This window comes from Mytilus galloprovincialis, chromosome 13 (assembly GCF_965363235.1).
Source record: "Mytilus galloprovincialis chromosome 13, xbMytGall1.hap1.1, whole genome shotgun sequence".
NCBI lineage: Eukaryota > Metazoa > Mollusca > Bivalvia > Mytilida > Mytilidae > Mytilus > Mytilus galloprovincialis.
The window spans coordinates 49,915,217-49,936,703 of NC_134850.1; the positions used below are offsets into that span (position 1 = coordinate 49,915,217).

At 31.9% G+C, this 21,487-nt stretch overlaps 1 protein-coding gene across 2 annotated transcripts in view; it reads right to left on the bottom strand.

Moving 5' to 3' along the window:
- The window catches only part of LOC143056117 (phosphatidylinositol N-acetylglucosaminyltransferase subunit A-like), a 30,944-nt gene extending 12,858 nt beyond the window's left edge, over positions 1–18,086 (bottom strand). The window contains exons 1-7 of one of the 2 annotated variants that reach the window (XM_076229202.1): positions 18,006–18,086; positions 9,457–9,518; positions 8,319–8,475; positions 6,841–6,963; positions 5,737–5,912; positions 2,237–2,352; positions 299–406 (exon numbers count right to left, since the gene is read on the bottom strand). In XM_076229202.1, the coding sequence (XP_076085317.1) occupies positions 299–406; positions 2,237–2,352; positions 5,737–5,912; positions 6,841–6,963; positions 8,319–8,475; positions 9,457–9,494 (718 nt within the window). In that variant the 5' untranslated portion in view covers positions 9,495–9,518; positions 18,006–18,086. Of the gene's footprint in view, positions 1–298; positions 407–2,236; positions 2,353–5,736; positions 5,913–6,840; positions 6,964–8,318; positions 8,476–9,456; positions 9,519–17,939 lie in introns of both variants that reach the window. The other variant, XM_076229200.1, reaches the window with a different exon arrangement.
- Between the last annotated feature and the right edge of the window lie 3,401 nt (positions 18,087–21,487).

The following is a 21,487-nucleotide window of genomic DNA, read 5'->3' on the forward strand; positions in this document are numbered from 1 at the left end:
TATGTTTTTAAATATACTTTTAATAATTTGTATATAAACAAGTTTATTGATAGGGATGTTTAGATTACATATAACATTTTTCTATTCCTACATGAAAATATGGATAGCTGGTTAGACAAATTTTGAACTTTCATGTAGCATCGGATCATACAGCATGAATGTCCATATTTTCAATTCATATAAAAAAAGATCACAATTTTTTTAACATAAACTTTACAAAAGGCAACCTAAATGGATAAGTTCTAACAACATCCTAATGTATATATAATGATATTAATCTTGCTAAATATTCACTCACCTATAATAAACTGTACATCCGGGTGAGTTTGGCAAACATCAGGGATAATTCCTGCCAGCAAATCCATCCCTTTTCTGTATACTAGTCTACTAACTACAACTACTGTTACTGAAATGTAACACATTGTATATACAGTTAAAATTATGGATGCAGTAGAAATTTTTTTAGAGCATATCAATAAAAATTTACTAGAATGAAATCAATGTTTTTATGTTGTGTACAAGATGTAAGTTTGTACAAATAATAATTTATAATGGGTTTTTGAACAAAAATAATTGTTTTTACAAATACATTTACCTACATCACCAGGTGCTATAAGTTATCTTCTATTATTACATTGGTTGCAATGAATTACATTGATTTCCCAGTCAAATAAAAACTGATAATTTCACATGTGAAATAAACATGGTTATTTCACTCTCTGACGTCATACAACAATTATCAGTGTTGTTCGTGACCAAACAACACTGATAATTAACTCATGCGCTACGCGCATTCGTGAATTAATGTGTTGTTCGGTCACTCGTTGAATATTTTTCTCTATTTGAATTCTTCAATTAGTTATTCTATAAAAATTATCAACATAATGCCTCAAATTCAAAATTATATACTTCATTAAAACATTTAGTACTCTTTTCCTTGTCGTTAAAGTCATGTGAAACGAGTGACTGGTGAAAAATAATATTATTCTAATTCTTGAACTAATGCATAGAAACATCATAAACTTAGTCTTCTGTGCATGATTTTATCATTTTTTTTCGCATAAATTTTGTATAATCGTCATTTTTTTTTTCAATCGGTCAGTGTTGTTGTAAAAATATGGCAGATAAATAAACTTCCTGTTTTGAAGTCAAAGTTTAACGAATGTCACCTGTTTGTCAACAATCAACAAAAAGCATGGATATTGAGCATGTGTTTAACATGTACAATCAGATAATAGTTTATTTTAAGGACATTCATGTGTATTGAGATCACTGGATTTTTTATGAGATGGGCCACACTGAGGTTACTTTGCATATGGAAAATATGTCGAGGAATTGCTTGAATTGCAATGAAAATAAAGTAAACTTCTCTTAGGTATGAACAAATTAAAGAATTTTCTAAAGAAAAAAGTATATGTACACAAGTTTTATAATGAAAACTATCCATTGAGTTATAAAAAAAACATATGCATTATTTTTTTTAATTTGAGGTTTCTTATTACTTTTAGAAATAAGGACACCTAAATGGTTTAAATTCTATTTTCTCCTTATACCAAAATCTTATCCATAAGTCTTTTCATGTTCTTATTTTTTTTTTTTTTTTTTTTTAAATGCTCAGTATTAGACTTTATCCTGATTTAGAGTTATTTCAATTCGATTGGCTGATATTGTCCTAATAAACAGTAGATTTTTTATTACATCAATTGGAATTATCTCCCTTATACCATTGACCAAAAAATATTTTTTTTAACAAAATCAGGATAATTTGTTACACAGTATGCAATTGTCTTAATACGGAATTTATCTGGTCAATAAAATTCATATCTGGTTTTGGCTTCTCCTCACCCGTTATGAATTTCATTGATCGGATAAATTCTTGTATTAGGACAATTACACACTGTGTTATAAATAACATCATGTAATCACGGAAATATAACATGAAACAAAAAACTGTGTACTTGTATCATTCTTTGTGTTAAGCAGTTCATAAAATTACTGATAACTTGTACAAAAAATCTGCAAATTATAATTTGTACACAACATATACACTAATCAAAGCTGAATTCTAAATTTGACATTTATGCATAATGAATGGTTTTTGTTGTGGTGCTTTTGAATTATAAATTCTCATAGCATCTTTAATGGTGAAGTTAATTAAGCATTAAGTGAGAAATTACACAAGTAGGTTCAAAATCCTCATGTTTAAAACAACAGTGAATCCCTCTACCACACATACTTTTGCCAGGGTGTCTTTTGCTTGGATCTGGCACAAACATGGTTGCATCAACAGCATTTGGTATTACAGAAACTTCTTTTGGGTCAAGTCCTGCTCTCAACACTGTATTCTCTTTACTGAAATAAAAAAAAAAATGTATGCTGTCAAAAAACTTCTCTTAAGGTTCAGTCTTGTTTTTGATAACTGCTTTCTTTTTACTATAAAACATCTTTCTAGGATTGAGTCTTATTTCTAATACTGCCTTGTTCACTAAAATGTTATATTGCAGTGTTTTGAAGTCGTAGTTTACCGACTGTCACCTTTTAGTAAACAATCAACAAAAAAGAATGAATATTGAGAATTTGTATAACATGTACAATCAGATAATAGTTTATTTTAAGGGCATCCATGCGTATTGCGATCACTCTGGATTTTTAGGAGAAGGGTCATGCTTAGGTTACTTGCATACGGAAAATATTTCGGCAAATTGCTTCCTGGAAGCAAGCAATTAAAAGACAAGAGTGCACACGCTGAAATGTTTCGCCTTCTATACTAATCATTGATATTATGTTGATAGTCCTAAGTATAAAGCTTTATTCCAACTGTCTCATAAACTAAACATTAACCAAGATAACTAAACAAAGACAAATGAACCATGAAAATGAGGTCAAGGTCAGATGAACCATGCCAGGCAGACATGTACAGCTAACAATGTTTCTATACAACATATATAGTTGACCTATTACTTATAGTTTAAAAAAAATAGACCAAAAAACAAAAACTTAACACTGTGCAATGAACCGTGAAAATGAGGTCACGGTCAAAAGAAACCTGCGCTACTGACATAAAGATCATAAAATATTTCCATACACCAAATATAGTTGACCTATGGCATATAGTATTAGATAAAAAGACCAAAACTCAAAAACTGAACTTTGACCACTGAACCATGAAAATGAGGTCAAGGTCACATGACATCTGCCCGCTAGACATGTACACCTTACAATCATTCCATACAACAAATATAGTAGACCTATTGCATATAGTATGAAAAAAACAGACCAAAACACAAAAATTTAACTATAACCACTGAACCATGAAAATGAGGTCAAGGTCACATGACATCTGCCTGCTAGACAGGTACACCTTACAATCATTACATACAACAAATATAGTAGACCTATTGCATATAGTATGAAAAACACAGACCAAAACACAAAAATTTAACTATAACCACTGAACCATGAAAATGAGGTCAAGGTCAGATGACACCTGCCAGTTGGACATGTACACCTTACAGTCCTTCCATACACCGAATATACTAGCCCTATTGCTTATAGTATCTGAGATATGGACTTGACCACCAAAACTTAACCTTGTTCACTGATCCATGAAATGAGGTCGAGGTCAAGTGAAAACTGTCTGACAGACATGAGGACCTTGCAAGGTATGCACATATAAAATATAGTTATCCTATTACTTATAATAAGAGAGAATTCAACATTACAAAAAATCTGAACTTTTTTTTCAAGTAGTCAGTCACTGAACCATGAAAATGAGGTCAAGGACATTTGACATGTGACTGACGGAAACTTCGTAACATGAGGCATCTATATACAAAGTATGAAGCATCCAGGTCTTCCACCTTCTAAAATATAAAGCTTTTGAGAAGTTAGCTAACGCCGCCGCCGGATCACTATCCCTATGTCGAGCTTTCTGCAACAAAAGTTGCAGGCTCGACAAAAAATTAATTTTCTTCTAAATGTGAACAAATTAAAGAATTTTCTTCAAAAAAAAGTTAATGTACATAAGTTTTATAATGAAAACTATCCATTGAAAATGTAGTTATAAAAAACATATGCATCATTTTTTTTAATTTGAGGTTTCATATGACTTTAACAAAAAGAAACAAATAATTGGTACTCAACAAATTCAAACACTCTTCTTTTATATTCTTTGCTTTAATTAGATACATCTCCACTTTATCCAGCCAAAATTTTTTATTCTATTTTCCTCACCATAATCACTTAAATGACCAACCAGCTCATCTGGTAACTCACAATATTATACGGTACTCTCAATTTTGTATTTAAATCTAATTTCCATGTAAATGTGCTATAAGAAATTTCATCAGATAGCTTCTAATGGTTAAGGTAAACTTTATGATAAAATATCAGAATTACTGGTAATTTCTTAATGCATACAAAACAAAGTAGCAATCAAACATAAAGACACATTTAGTTTATCTAACTGAGTAACTTATTCACATAAAAATTCAAATATTTCTACTAAAATATGATTGAAGGGATTGTTCTAGAAAACCTGTGTGTCAAATATACCTGAAGTAGGCTATCTTATTAGGACTATTCCATTAAAATGCATGTAGTAGGGTAGAAAGGGAAGTTCAATTATTCAATGTGGGTCATTGGTCTTTTTCAATATGTGTCTATTAACAATACGCAAAATTACCTAAAAATGGTTCATGGTTGTTGGAATATTTTGAAAGTCCCCTTCTACCCTCCCACATACACTTTAATGGAATAGCCCTTAATGCTTATACAGCCCTTTCTCTCATATATATATTTTATTGGAAAGAGCACAATAGAGGCGTGATCCAAATACAGACAATTATAATATTAAAACAACATATAAATGAAATATAGTTGCACGTAACAAGAAGTCATAACAGGGAGGATTTTGCCTGATATTCATACCATGAAGACATAATCTTTCAATCAGTTTAATTGAGGTCTGGAGCTGGCATGTCAATAACTGCTAGTAGTCTGATGTTATTTATGTATTATTGTCATTATGTTTATTTTCTTTGGTTACATCTTCTGACATTAGACTCGGACTTCTCTTGAACTGAATTTTAATGTGCATATTGTTATGCGTTTACTCTTCTGCATTGGCTAGAGGTATAGGGGGAGGGTTGAGATCTCACAAACATATTTAACCCCGCTGCATTTTTGCGCCTGTCCCAAGTCAGGAGCCTCTGGCCTTTGTTAGTCTTGTATTATTTTAACTTTTAGTTTCTTGTTTACAATTTGGAGTTTAGTATGGTGTTCATTATCACTGAACTAGTAAATATTTGTTTAGGGGCCAGCTGAAGGAGCCTCCGGGTGCGAGAATTTCTCATTGCATTGAAGACCTGTTGGTGACCTTCTGCTGTTGTCTGCTCTATGGTCGGGTTGTTTTCTCTTTGACACATTCCCCATTTCCATTCTCAATTTTATAAGTAAATTCTATGAATACCATTACATAATTCTAAACTGATATTGATACCATAAACTTATACATCAGTATTATTCTAAATTTTCATAAATTTACTTAAAACACACAATCATCTATATGTGTATATGCACGAACTACTGTAAAATATTATTATCTGATGAAACGGTAAGGTGGTCTCTCAAATCAAGAGCTTCTTTAATAGATTTGAATTCTTTTTCAGACATAGGATTTAACATTTTGGTAAAATTTTCATCCAAATTATTTGAATCAAATAATTATTATAATACCTTGTGTGGGAAACACATATCACATGATTACAATCAGCCAATGAAAACTGCAGAATTTTATTTGTGAGTATTGAACTGGCATCAGCAAATCCAAACAAAGAATGGTCTGTAAATACTGTCTTCAGTCCCATGGTCCTTGCATGGAACATCGTCTCATGGGCTAATGTAGAAAATGCCTGAAAAGAAAATATAAGTCAAGGCCTAAAATAAAATATTGTTTGTTTCCCCAATACCAACTGACCCTGCAAAAACGGTCCGACTCATATAATTTTATTGTCAACACTAAGTCAAATAGTATTTTATTCATTTCCAATTTTCAGGCTTGCCAGATCAACAGATATTATTCCAGCTTATGGGCAAAAATAAAATGAATTCCCTACCTACTTACCCACACCTGGCTTGGCACTGTTGGGATTGGGGAAACAAACAATATATTAATTTAGGCCCAATATAGGATTACATTATTCTTGACTTAAACAGCCATGTGACTCTATTAGACATAAAGAAAATATCTTCCATAGATAATATCAAAAGGCTGTATGAAATTAAAATAAGGTTCTTGCATCAAATTTATTATTATAGGCCTAGATAATCTTCACTGCCCCAGCTTGCATACAGCGTAATAAAGGTACAACATAACTCAAGAACAGTAAAATTGACACTACCCAAATTTGTACTTGATCTTATTTTGTGGTAATTCAGCATTTTTTTCATTTATAGAGGGGAATTACTTTAGTTAAAGTGATGCCATCAAAACTCAAACTTGATCTGTTTTTTTAATGGTAATAAATATTGTGTATAAGTGTCATAACATTTTGTTGAGGCAATCTAAAGTTTGGGAAGAGATGCATGCAGACATAAGTTCTGATATAATGTGATTTTTCTTTTTATTGTGATACTCACCCAGTTGCATTGTTTGTATAAATAAAAACCTCATAATAATTTCTGAAATTGCAATACTTCATGTCAATTAAATAATCCTCAAAATACATTAAACTTATGGAATGTCCATGTACTATGGTGATCTGTTCATTGATGAGAATGTTCCTCACCAGAGGAAATGTGATATATATGGTTGGTAGTATACATTGATTATAAACTTACGGAATGTCCATGTACTATGGTGATCTGTTCCTTGATGAGAATGTTCCTCACCAGAGGAAATGTGATATATATGGTTGGTAGTATACATTGATTGTAAAAGGCTGGAAATGGCAAATAATAAACCTGCAAAAATTAAAAACATCAATTAGAAAATAGATAATTATAACATGAATTACAAACTGACTAAATGTATACCCACAGCTTATAAAGTCATCAATATTGTTAGTAATTGATTGATAGACCCAGCAGTTGAATATACATGTATAAGAAACCTTAGTAGAAAAATATGATACATTTAAATTATAATGATATTACCTATAGCTACACAATGACATATGAGAAGACCAATTTCATTTTACCAATGACCGATTTCCTCTAGTTTATATATAATGCTACATTTTTTGTGTAATTGATGTTGATTTTTTTATAATAACTTGGTTTTAGCATTTAGTGAGAAACCATGCTTTGAAAAAATTATTACATTTTCAAAATCTTTACCCTATACACTTTCTTTCTCCGTGAAACATTTTTGTGTTCTATTTAATATTGATCATGAAATTTTACCAGAAGAGTTTGAATCGATGTTTAACCTCAGTCACAGCATCACATCATTAGCAAACCATTATAGATCATTAAGAGGTGTCACTGAAGGTAATCTGATAGTTCCTAAGCCAAAAGCTGAACTATTTAAGAAATCCTTTGCTTATTCTGGATCAGTATTATGGAATGGACTACCTCACAAAATGTGTAAAGCTCAAAACACTTTTACTTTTAAGCAAAGTATCAAGAAGTACCTAACACAACCCTGATAAGAAATGTTTGCTACAATGTATTTGTATATTTTTTATTTTCATTTGACTTTTTGGTTTCATGTATACATCTTTTAAACAGCATTATATCTTATGTTAATCGACATTGAACTACATGACTGTAAATTAACTATGTGTAAATATCTGTTTTGATTGTATTGTAATTTGTATGTGAGGGCCTCAGGGAAGATTAGTTTATTGTAACTAACTGAGTTTACCCTCTTTAAATAAAGAATTTATTACTATTATTATTATTATTATTATTATACTTAAAAGCTTTGTACACATGAGATTTGAGATCTCACAAAATGTATAACTCTGCTGCAATTTTTGCTCCTTTCCCAAGTCAGGAGCCTCTGGCCTTTATTAGTCTTGTATGTTTTTGTAATTTTAGTTCATTTATATGTTTTGGAGTTTATTATGACTTCTATTTTCACTGAACTAGTAAGTACACATTTCTGTTTAGGGACCAGCTGAAGCCAGCCTCTAGGTGCAGGAATAAAATATTCTTATATTCTTATCCCGATATAATTACACAATACCAGAGCTTATTTGGTGTATATTTTGTACCATATGCCTAATTTTAAAATATTTTGTTGTGAAATTGGTTGCAAAGGAAATCAGGCAATCATAATATTCATTTTGAAAGTGCTTGTAAAAATTTCATACCTTTAAACCATTTGTGAGGTATCTAACTCCTTTTCGGTCACCATAGAAATGTGTCATGATAATGACCTTGTGACCTTTCTCCAACAGACACTGAGACAGCTGATAGATGTGACTTTCCACTCCTCCCATGTTTGGGTAGAAGAAATCTGATACCATGCTGAAATTAGAAATTGTTTTAAAATAGTCTTTGCTCTTTGTTGAAGGCCGTATGGTGACCTATAAATTATAATTGTTAATTTCTGTGTTATTTGGTCTCTTGTGGAGAGTTGCATTTTGTCTCATTGGCAACCATTCCACAACTTCATTTTTTAAATTTTCAAAAGAACCAATACATACAATTGATATATATTGTTCTAAATGAAGGGTTTCACTTCATAAACATAGAAATTTATTGTTCTGTACTTGTAACATGAATCTATACATTAAATGTTGAAAATTATGTAATAAACTTTGTATGATTTTTTTTCAATTCTTATTTTCTATATCAGAATCAATGACAATGTCAATTCAAGAACTACATTTTTTAAACCATAAATAAAGCAAATATAGTTTTCACATGTTTAATAAATACTGGAATTTTACACGTTTTAAAAATCTGTTACATTTTACTCTAGAACTTTCTAATGACCAAATATAAATAAACTACATCATTATACTGTTCGTGGATTCATTTATTTTCATGGCTACCAATTATAGTTGATTGAGGAAAACTTGCATTTTTGTGGATATTTGATTTGTGGTTTCAAAATGTCTGCATATAATCATATAGCAAATTTGTAATTTGTTGAACTTTTTTAAAAAATCGTGGTTACCTTGTATCCACCAAATTAAATTGGTAACCAACTTATGATGAATCTACAGTACAATGTACATGTATTACAAAATGTACTTGCACAATTAGTGAGAGGAAAAGATCAGCAGTGGCCCTGTAGCAAAGGCTATGGAATTTGTAATATGTCCCTAATTCTTATGTTAATCTATAAGTTTGTCAGGTTAGGGTCCTTAGATGCAAAATATTTGTTTTTTCCCTTGTTGGTTGATTTGTAACTAACTGAAAAGGATGAAAACAGCAAACTGACTTTTTTTCAGTCATTATACTGTAAAAATCTGCAAGACAAAAAGATTACAAAAAACATACCATACATTATGTCTTCTTAATGATAAACAATTACTCATCTCATCCTTACTCTATATATTTACCTGAAAATAAAAGGATCAGTCACCATATAAGTATTATACATACAGTTATATATTGATAATCCACCTGTTACATACAAAATGTCATCAATGTTAAAATGTTTCAACAAGAATTTATCTATTTATCCGTTTAAATCATGTTATTCAAAACTAAATACATGTATTAATACTGGTTTGTGTTAAGCAATGTTTAATGTAAAGCATGGTAGAGGCTAGACTTGCTACATGTCCCTTCCTAATTATTATTATTTTTTCAATTTTGCCCCTTTAATAATTTTACTGCTATAACTAGGAGATTACAATTATACTGACATCTGCAGGAGGAACCTTTCTCCAAGGGCAATCAGTAGGCTGGCACTTATCAGTAAACATTTAAATTAGTAAGAGAGAAATATTAGAAAGGGAATTGTAGCAAGTCTAGGTAGAGGCAAGAAAACAATTTTGTTAAATTGACGAAATTACAAAAACGTCTATGGATAAACAAACTGCAAATTTAATGGTGGTCAATTTTGAGGTTTAATTAACAGATTGATGACCCGTCCAATGTCAATAAGCGGATTATCTGTAATCACAACTTATTACACCAGCTGTAAATGTTAATTAGCTGAGGGTCGTTAACTTGTCATAAATATGAAGGCAGGTACCTACAATAATAGTATTTGTCAAAATATTAATACAATAAAGGCACGGACTTGCATCTTAAAAAGGGCACAGGGTGTCAGAAAACAGTCAGGGGTACGACTTGTACAAGTTATTTTTAATTACTTGAAGAAGTAATATTAATATACTTATATAAGTAAATATGAAGGATACTTATACAAGTGAATTTTATTTACTTGTGTAGGTAAAAAAAAATATTGGCTGAGTTGTGTCCCTTAGACATTCAGATTTTTTTACTTGTAGAAGTAAAAAAGTCATCCTATCTTCTTTTCTTGAATTCTTTGGATTTCTTTGCTCTAATAGAATTTTAAATTATCTGCCCTTTGCAGATATCTTTACTAATCATTTAAGTGCAATGTCATGGACAATGAAAATCCCATTTGTCTTATCTTCAGAACACTGCTCATTTACAAGCCCTCAAGGAGCAATTTTTGAAGGCCTTGGCAAATACTTAAGATCTTTAATTGGCAATCAGTTTCTTTGTTGAATTAATGAGATGAAACATTGAACTCTAATAAAAAAAAATGGAGCAAACCTGGGAAAAGTCATTAAAAGCATGAATTTATATCTCAAAACGTCAGGACTTTTGTGGAATTGTAAGAAAAATTTACTTATACAAGTAAATTTTGAAGAAAATTAAGGGGAGATTATTCAAACATTATTTATTTACTTATATGTGTACATTTTTTTTTACTTCTTCAAGTAAATAATATTAACTTGTACAAGTAGTACCCCTGACTGGAAAAGGGGTACAGGGCAGCACTCCTGAAAGGGAGTAAACAACAAACAGGAACACTGATTTTTAAATATAAAAAAAGAAGATGTTGTATGATTGCCAATGAGACAACTGTCCACAAGAGACCAAATTCACCAAAATGACACAGACATTAACAACTATAGGTCACTGTACGGCCTTCAACAATGAGCAAAGCCCATACCGCATAGTCAGCTATAAAAGGCCCAAAATTCACAATGTAAAACAATTCAAACGAGAAAACTAACAGCCTTATTTATATAAAAAAATAAACAAAAAACAAATATGTAGCACATAAACAAACTACAACCACTGAATTACAGGCTCCTGACTTGGGACAGGCACATACATAAATAATGTGGTGGGGTTAAACATGTAAGCTGGATCCCAAACCTCCCCTAACCTGGGACAGTGGTATAACAGTACAACATAAGAACGAATTATAAAAATGAAAAATGAAAAAGGCTTAACTCGTCAGATGGATAAAAATACCAGTGGACTTGGCCGGGTACTTGTACATCCTGACAACAAAAAGACACTAGGAACAGATCTGAGAGTACTCACAGTTATCTGACAGCTAGTTCAAAGCCACTAACAACTAATCAAAATCAAAGCACTGTAAGCGCTGTAGGCAGTTAACCAAAAACTAAGGCAAACATAATTATGAAAACTGTGGCAATGTTGCTTCAATTTTTTTTAAAGATTTTTAAAAAAGAACAAACATTAAACATTCATATATCATGTATATTGTACATTTATGTTCATTTAATGAATTAACCATTAAGGCAAAAAATTCATATTTTATCAAGGTTTTTAAAAGCAACACATACATGTATATCAAGTATATTTTTTTCATGGTCATGAGTCTGCAGTGGTACAAGTTCGCAATGATTGCAGTTGTTCTAGATGATAGTTAACGTTGGTATTAGTCGACTGTTAGTAGTGCAAGTTAACTATAGTACAAGCTTATTTAAGTATCAATGGACTTGCTTCCCTTGAAAGAAAACTGAGATTGTTTTCTACAGTACAAAAGTTATGAGACCCAAATCAGACAAATGTTTACTACTACAGGGATCAAAGGTGGGGTCTAACTGACCTGTCCATAGTAAATGTAAATGACCCCCACCTTCACCCTAAATCCATGATGTGTAAGTTTTGGAATAAAATGGCAGGTAATTATAAAACAGTTGGTCAAACATTCTTGGGCTTGAAAGATATGTTTTCTTAAAAATGAGTCATATCAAAATGAAAATTTTTATAGGACCAGATATAATTCCAAATATAATTAAGGTAAATTCTTTAAACCTACTCATTTTTTTCCATCAATAAAATTTTATAATAAACAAGAAATAATTGTAATATAATGCTGTTACGTAGTCTCCCAAATAAAGCTCCCATAATTATTATTCATTCCAATGGTAGCCTGACATTGGGCAAAGTCTAGTACACATTGGTTAAGTCTAGCAATGTGATATGAGATTGACCTTGAATGTCATTCAATCTTTTAGAAATGACAAACAGGAATGAATATGGTTTATGGGTTGGTATCTCAATCTTTTACAAGTTCTCAAAACACACACAAGAGGGGTGGGGTGACCCTAGGGACTATCCCTATATTTCATTTGATTTTTTTTCATTGTCCCATACATGAATATATATGGTTTAGGGGTAGGGATCTCAACCGTTATCAAGTTTTTAAACAGGAGGGGATGGGGTGACCCCAGTGACTTCCCCTATATTTCATTTGATTTTGTTATATTGTCAAATGCATGAATATATATGGTTGAGGGTGGGGATCTGATCTGTTTCCAATTTATCAAACAGGAGGGGTTAGGTTGACCCTAAGGACTCTCCCAATATTTCATTTGATTAGTTCTTTTGTCCCATACATGAATATATATGGTTTAATTAAAAGGTGGGAATCTCGACTGTTTACAAGTTCACAAACAGGAGGGGTGGGGTGACCGCAGCGACTCCCCTATATTTCATTAGATTTGGAGGTGGGGATCTCAACTGTTTCCAAGTTCTCAAACAGGAGGGTGTACAGTGACCCTAAGGACTCCCTTCATAATTAATTTGATTTGTTATATTGTTCCTTACATGAATATATATGGTTTATGGTTGGGGGGTCTCGACCGTTTTCAAATTCTCAAACAGGAAGGGGTAAAGTAGCCCCACGAACTCGGAGTCTCCACCTATATTTCATATGAGAGGGGGTAGGAGGGGTCCTGATCCCGCGAAATCCCGGGCTTAAAAACACCAGTTCCCGAAATCCAAGGCTTAAAAACACGAAATCCTGAGGTCCCGATTTCGAAAAAAGAATTTCCTGATCCTGAAATCACAAGCTTAAAAACACCCGATCCTGGAGTCCTGATAAAGGTCCTATCCCCCCTCTCATTTGATTTGTTATGTATTGTCCCATACAAGAATGTATATGGTTTAGGGGTGGGGATCTCAACCGTTTCCAAGTTCTCAAAAAGGAGGAGTGGGGTGACTGTTGGGACTTCTCCTATATTACATTTGATTTATCATATTGTCCCATAAATGAATATTTATGGTTTAGGGGTGGGGATCTTGACATTTTCAAAGTTCACAAACAGGAGGGGTGGGGTGACCCAAGGGACTCCCCCAGTATTTCATTTTATTATTTATATTGTCTCATACATGAATATATATAGTTTAGGGGTGGGGATCTGGACTGTTTCCAAGCTCTAAAACAGGAGGGGTGGTCACCCTAGGGACTTCCCCTATATTTCATTTGTTTAGTTATATAGTCCCATACATTAATGTATATGTTTGAGGGGTGGGGATCTCATCCGTTTCAAAGTTATCAAACAGAAGGGGGTACAGTGACCCAAAGGACTCCACCTATATATCATATGATTTGCTTACATTCAGGTATCATATAATCTAGTTGCACTATTTGTGAAAATAAAGTAAGAAACTTCCAGCTATTTTAAATGACCCTTCAAAATTGAGGAAAAAAATACCCATTGAAATTGTAGGAATATGTTTATCAACATTTATCAGTCTGTCTATTGTTAGATATACTGTTTCAAGCTGTCACATTCTATTGGATTTTGACATTAAAATTTGTCAAAAAGTAATTTTGAGTTTCTGTACAAAATATTTTCTGCTTTTTCTTTCTTTAACATATATATCTTTTGGTTTTCAATTCTAGTGTTCATATTTATTTACCATGCATAGATGTATTTTGTCACCTGTAAGGAATTTTTTTAGTTGATCGCCAAATCCGTAATTACTCTTATCCGATTTTCTGTATAAAGCTAGCGGTTAAACAAAATGAACATCGCTGTCATGAATAATAATGATGAAAATAAGTTTTGAGATCGTTTATTTGGAGACTTTGGTAAAAAGGTTTGCAAAGTTATTTATTATTTTCTTTCATGTGGCATGTCGGGTGTAGCTATTAACCAAGTCTTTAAGGTTTTTCTGGTCATATTTTTTGTAATCCAGAATTAAAAGTATGAAAAAACTGTTCAATTACATGTTGTAGTTATAAATAACATACTATTCAGCTACATGTAGATAATAACAATAGCAGGTATTTCAGCATTTATTGGGTAGAACACAAATCTAGGGTGCCCAGTGTTCTCCCCAGGATTTTTGGATAGCACCAGGGTAACGCGTGACGAAATGAATTTTACAGTATTTTGTGTCGCTTTGCGTCGCTTATTTTTTTTCTTGTTACTTTTTGTCATTACCTGTTTGCCTTTGTTTTGTTTACTGTGGAACTGTGTTGTAGGACTTTGGGTCAGAAAATTATTGGTAGAAAAAGTAAATTAATAAACAGTTTGTATACTTTAATATCTTTGAAGAATAAATAAAAGAAAGCACAATTAGTCTTTAAGCTAAAGTCACTTCTTATATTTTGATTAAGCCATTTTGTCCCGATACTTGTAGTTACACTACACATTCCCCATAACAATGAACTTTGAACAAGATTTTTGATACAGAACCTTCAGTAAATTAAAAGCTATTTTCCATAGTTTTAGATCTGATTCTTTTAGACAACAACAAATTTGTTTTTATGATTAATACTTTGTTACAGACATGGAGAGTACTTTAAAAAGAGTTTACTATTCACGAGGTTCATCCCTAGCTTTAGTCCTGCGTGGGTATGTATTAGAGTTGTGGCAGTAGGCTTTTTAGACCTGTTACAGTCAATTATTTTTAACATCGTGTAAATTACCCATTTATTATAATATGTCTGTGCATCAATAATGGTATGATTCTCAAAAATAATTTGCAAAACATTTTTGTTGGTATGTTCTAAGAATGTTTTCATCCTTAATGTAACATTCTAATATAATTTTGCATTCAATTTGTACTTTATTTTTATTTGCAATGAGAAATTATATGTGAGGAGCATTTATTTGTAATTAGCAAAATCAGGGGAAGTAACTCCACAATTAATTCCTAAAAGGCAAATTATTTTGACTTGAGACTGGCGTAATAGGGTTCATTAACAAATGTCTGCTTGTCCCTCACAAGTCTGTTATTTAAATTATGATCTCTTAATTAATTAAAACACAAAAGAATCAAGTACATCGATTAAATCCAATCATCAAGGTTAACCTCAACAGGTAAATCGATCACGTGGTGTAAACAATCGTGCTCGCATAAGGCAGCTTAACTGCCTTAAAATCATGCATCTAAAACTAAACAATCAATCCGTATTCCGTACACATCCAACATCCAATGGATTTAGTGTAAAAACGTCATAAACAGTCAGAGAAAAAACATGACCTTGTGTAAACCCATGTTATTCTTTGTTTAATCCTTATATTTTTATGAGGATAATCAGTGTAATGTAAATTGTTTTTCCTTAATTCCTGTCGACACTAATATAAAATCTTACTATATAAATCCTTTGTAAAATTAATAACACTGGCACCGATTTTTTATGTTTACTAGCAATGCACAATTGTCTTAGAATGAAAGTTCCTTGACAAGATACATTTGTACATTCCAGTTGGAACAGATATTATGGCATTGTTTATAACAAAGTTTCCATTGGAACTTCTGTCATGTTGATAAGATAATTTTGTGTAGGAACAGATATTATGGTATTGTTTATAACAAAGTTTCCATTAGAACTTCTGTCATGTGTCACAAAAATTATATACCTTAACATCTTTGATAAAAATATTCTAAAAATATGCAACAAAAAAAGGAATCTTCAATAATTAACTTCCAAAACATAATATTACATGTTAAATCATGGGTGCCAAAATAACTACCTTGACTTGCGGGTAGAATTAAGTAGGTCTCGATTTGACTAGGTGCCGAAATGACTATACAAGATGCTGATTTAACCAGGTGCCAGAGTGGGTATCCGGTCGTTCCGGCCCCAAACCGATCCGGCCCCAAGTCAATCCGGCCCAAAGTCGATCCGGCCCAAGTCGATCCGGCCCACGTCGATCCGGCCCCAAGTCGATCCGGCCCCATAATAAAATATGAATAAACTATATTGATTTTGGAGGTCATTGAAGTATTGGAGTACCAGTTAAAGAACTATTTTAAATCGATACGAAAATGAGTGCTATTGTGTCTGTTTGTATAGCAGTTTCTACATATTTTAAAATATATATCGGAAGTTATTTTCAATGATAACTTTTACTTTGAATGTCATGGCGATTTTTATTTTATTTAGTTTACACACAGAATAGCTCAATAAATATTTACAATAGACAATAGACAATACTTTATTAATAATAATTTTTTTAATAAATAAATTAAATTATAAATTCTTTATTTGCAAAACAGACAAAAACCAATTTAGGTTATGGCAAATACAAAACAAACATGATCAAACATAATGAAAACTCGACAATATTATAAGAGATATATGATAAAAACAGTTATTGTTCTCCTTTCCTCAGTTCTAATGACTCTTTAATAAAAGAAACAACTGCTTTTACATCATTTGGTGTTGATGTATTTAGTATAATCACGAGTTTATCAGTAAAATTAAGTGTATTAAAATTCACATATTTTTGTATATAATATTTTAGAAAGATTTCTCTTTTATTTTCATTTATTTTACAGTTAAAGAAAAAATGAAATTCATCGTCTAAGATATTACATATTTTACATTTTCTTTCATTTCGTGGTATTTTGGTATATCGTCCAGTTTCTATTAAGAGACAATGATCGCTTATTCTAAATTTGGTTAACATTTTTCTTGTTTCTTTACTTGGGTGTGATAGGTAGTATTTCATTTGGTTATTTTAAACCTATTTGTTATTACACAAGATGAAAGACTTCACTTGTCATTAGGATCACAGTCAATTGAAAGAAAATGCTAATTACTGCTGATAAATGTTGATGTTTGAATTCTTTTTTATACGTTTTAATATAATTATACCCAATAATCTTGAAAACTTGTAATAAAAACATAATCAACCTGGTTGTTTTATACTCATCTAGAGAAAATATTTTTCAAAGGCCTTTTATATTTTTTTTACCGTACACCTTTTACATTATAATAAAAATCATAAACATTTATGAATTATACCCATTTAATATATATATTTATTTTTATTCCTTACAAATATATTTTTTATTGGGGCCGGATCGACTTTAGATATGGGCCGGATCGACTTTAGATATGGGCCGGATCGACTTTAGATATGGGCCGGATCGACGTGGGGCCGGATCGACATGGGACGGATCGACTTGGGCCGGATCGACGTGGGGCCGGATCGACCCGAAAGCCCAGAGTGAATGAATTCTTAAAATATGAACATTTGTAAAGAATGCACAGAACAACAAAAGTCAACATGATTCATGAAAGAATGTGTGTTGTTTTGTTCTGCACCAGCTCGATTTGTTCGAGTGTTTAAGGCAATAGTTCTGGATGCCGAAATTGAGTACCATATTGTAACTGGATAGCATAATGTTAAAGAATATAAAATGGTTTTCATAGTTTAAAACCTGTGCTGGGGTTCACACTTTACTTAAATGATGTTAGCATTTGACCATACCAATGCATATAAAAGCTCATTTGTAAATTGCAGATGAGATCGTGCTCATATATTGAATAATATAACCCTTCAGAGTTTCATGGTTTCTATGAATCCTAATATTTCCAACCAAGAAAAAAAATATCAGAAACTTATCGAAACCGGAAATTTACACATCATTAAAATATCCGGATCGAGGACGGAGTATTCAGGCCACAGACCACAATTAATTCCTCTATCAGTTCTTTATAACCTTTTGCATCATTAAAAAAACTGCACCATGCACTTTTGTCCAATTTTTTGTGTGTGTAATGTATTGTCCTAGTCCAAATATATATCCAAAATTCAGAAAGATTGAAGCAATCACTTTTACAAATTTAGCCAATACACATCCATACCCCTATTGACAAGTCAAGAGATGTTCCGAAAACTGTAAATATCACCTTTTTGCACTTGACCTAATCACTCATTCCATATCAAAATCAGTTAAAATACAACCTCCAAAAATTTATTTGACCTCTCTTCTTTCATTTCCACCCAAAAAGATTTAAGGAATGAGTGAGGAAAGGCAAGAAAAAAAAATAAGGAAAAATACACTCTAATTAAAAGGAACTATATTCGTTAATTGTGGTCTTGGGCCTTCATCCGAATTCCGACTTTTGTCTGACCTATGTATTTCTTTGATTCCTTTAATCGTCTAGTTGCTAGCTTCGGGCATTTGTCTGCTACAAAATAACTCCCAACTGCCAAATCAAATCTTCATCATATATCATTTCAATACCTATATATTTTTTAATATGCTGAGTTTTTTTTTTATAATTTTCGATTTGTTGAATTCATTTGAAACACATTCTGTTTCAACTTGTCAATATTCTGATTTGTCAAATATGGAGAGTATGCAAAAATCTGCTTAATAACACCTCCTTCTCCCTATATATTAGAAGAATTTGACACCTGTTGATGCAAATCGTGTCCTTACGTATTTTTCAGCTATTTTGTTAGAAGTACACGATTGCAAATGTACATATACTATTTTTTTAGTCTGGGAATTTCGGTCCCTTTTTGGAAAAAATATATTAGGCACAATGGTTACTTGCTTTCATTTGTGTAATATGTGGCTGAATATACTTTTTTTTTTTCAAATCGGACCAGTAAAATATGCAAGAAGCCGAAGAAAACAGTTCAACAAGGTTTTATTTAGCATGTTCAAAAACAAAATAAATGAGAATTTACGTTTTATTCAAACTGTTGAATTGTGACTAATTTTTGGTGAAAATCTGTTTGTCCCAGTTATCTGTATGAATAAAAACTGCATATGTGACACCAAAGTCATGACTGAATTCAGTCGTCTTGCATTTCTACTTTCATCTTAATTTATTAATTGAATATTCAATTGATAATACATTAAAAATTGGAGATTGATAGCAGTTGGTTGTGTGCAATATCCTACACAATAAGTAAATGCTCTGAGGGGTATATACAGTTTTTACAGAAGTGCATTATAGAAAACTGTTGACTGAATTCAGTCAATTTACAAACATCAAGAATCATCTTCCTTTTTTAAAACTAGATTATAATATAATAGATAAATTATTCTATGTTGATTCTTAATATACATATTAATGTTAACAATAATGAAAATCTTGACTGAATTCAGTCACTGGCACAATTATTCATTAACATTATAAAGTACATCGGTTTGTAGTAAACAGTAGAAATATCTATACACTATATACAAACAATTCTTAAATCTAAGTCTATGACTGAATTCAGTCACATACTAATATCGTTCTGTCTTATACATTATGATCATGGTATTTTTCCTGTTTTTATCCACATCATAGATGTTTAATAAGTGATCTTGTAGTTTTCAGACATCAAAACAGATTGTCTTAATTCCTATTGACTGTTTGTTATGCCTTGAAACTTCTTTAAGTGTAGTAAGGTAATCTTCTGCTGCTACTTCTTATAGGAGGCGTACTTCTATCAGCAACATATTCATTTTAGAAACAGTGTTGTATAGACAACCCAAATACATATCAGTAGCGTTGATCAGGGGCGGATGCAGGAATTTTCGAAAGGGGGGTGCTAACCCAGGGCACCCAGGGCAAAGGGGGGGGGGGGTGCAAAACATATGTCCCGATACAAATGCATTGATCGGCAAAAATAAAGGGGGGGGTGCGCACCCCCGGAACCCCCCCCCCCCCCCTGGATCCGCCACTGTTGATAGCAAAACAGATATATGTAGCCATGACTGGGTCACGATCGGTTGGTAGCTATGCTTGTGATAAACTGTCTTTTCCATTATGATTAGTGAGGCTACTTTTTATAAAAAAAAACAAACTGTAACTATGATTAAATAGTTTCCTCTCTTATTTATCTTGATCTCTATATAATATTTATTCTCAATTGCCAATCTTAACTTCTACATGTAGGTTGCCTTGGCCGTATTTGGCACAACTTTTTGGAATTTCGGATCCTCAATGTTCATCAACTTTGTGCATGTTTGGCTTTATGAACGTATTCGTATGAGATTCACTGATGAGTCTTATGTTGACGAAACGAGAGTCTGGCGTACTAAATTATAATCCTGATACCTTTGATGACTCTAAGTTGTCCATTGCTGATAAAGCTTCTACTACCTACAAAGAAATTTTATTTTAAAATTTGATGTTATATGTGCATATATTTTACAATTTACGACTATAAAGACACTAGTTACCTTTACATATGAATATATAGACATTTATCATGATCATTTATTGAATTCAAGTAAAATAAAACTTTAAAAATAATTATTATAATTTGGATAGGTTGTTTTAAGGTGACACACTTTACCATGTTTACATCAAATACAATTGACATTTGGTTTAGAGTTTAGAGATGAACCACAATATTCGTTTTTTATATTCACTGAAGAAGGAACACATACTTACATACAAATTTGCACCTGAATATGACCAATCAAAGAACTCCATATGTTTTTGGTTTTTTTCTAATTTGAGAAATTATAGGGAAAAAATTGATAACTTTTCGAAAAATAACCTTCCATAGCATACGTATAAAAATCTTCCATACAATTGGAGATGACAGACATAAAAATCTTCAATGAGGAACGAAATGCTTTTATTGTGTTTCAAGGTTTCTAGATGAACATGTACTCTTGTCAAATGTAAAAATAAATCTTCCCTTCGCTTAGATGAAAATTAATCATATTATAATTATGCTGCTACATAAAGTACATCATGATGAAAATGTTGTGTACCAAATAAGTAAATATATGTTTGTGGAACTGAATAAGGCATGTAACAGTTCATTGTCTTCTTACATAAATGGTACCGATGAATTTTGACGAGACGCATTATGGTATACAAATGTCCGGCGTCCGTCCGTCCGTCCGTCTTTCTGTCTGTCTACCCGGTGTAAACATGTCGCAACGTAACTCGAGAACACTTTATCCAAATTTCATAAAACTTAATACAGTTGTTTCTTATGATGGTCAAACGATCTGTAAACGTTTTGGTGAAAATTAATAGATTAAAAATTTTTGAGTAACGGGACTTAGTTAC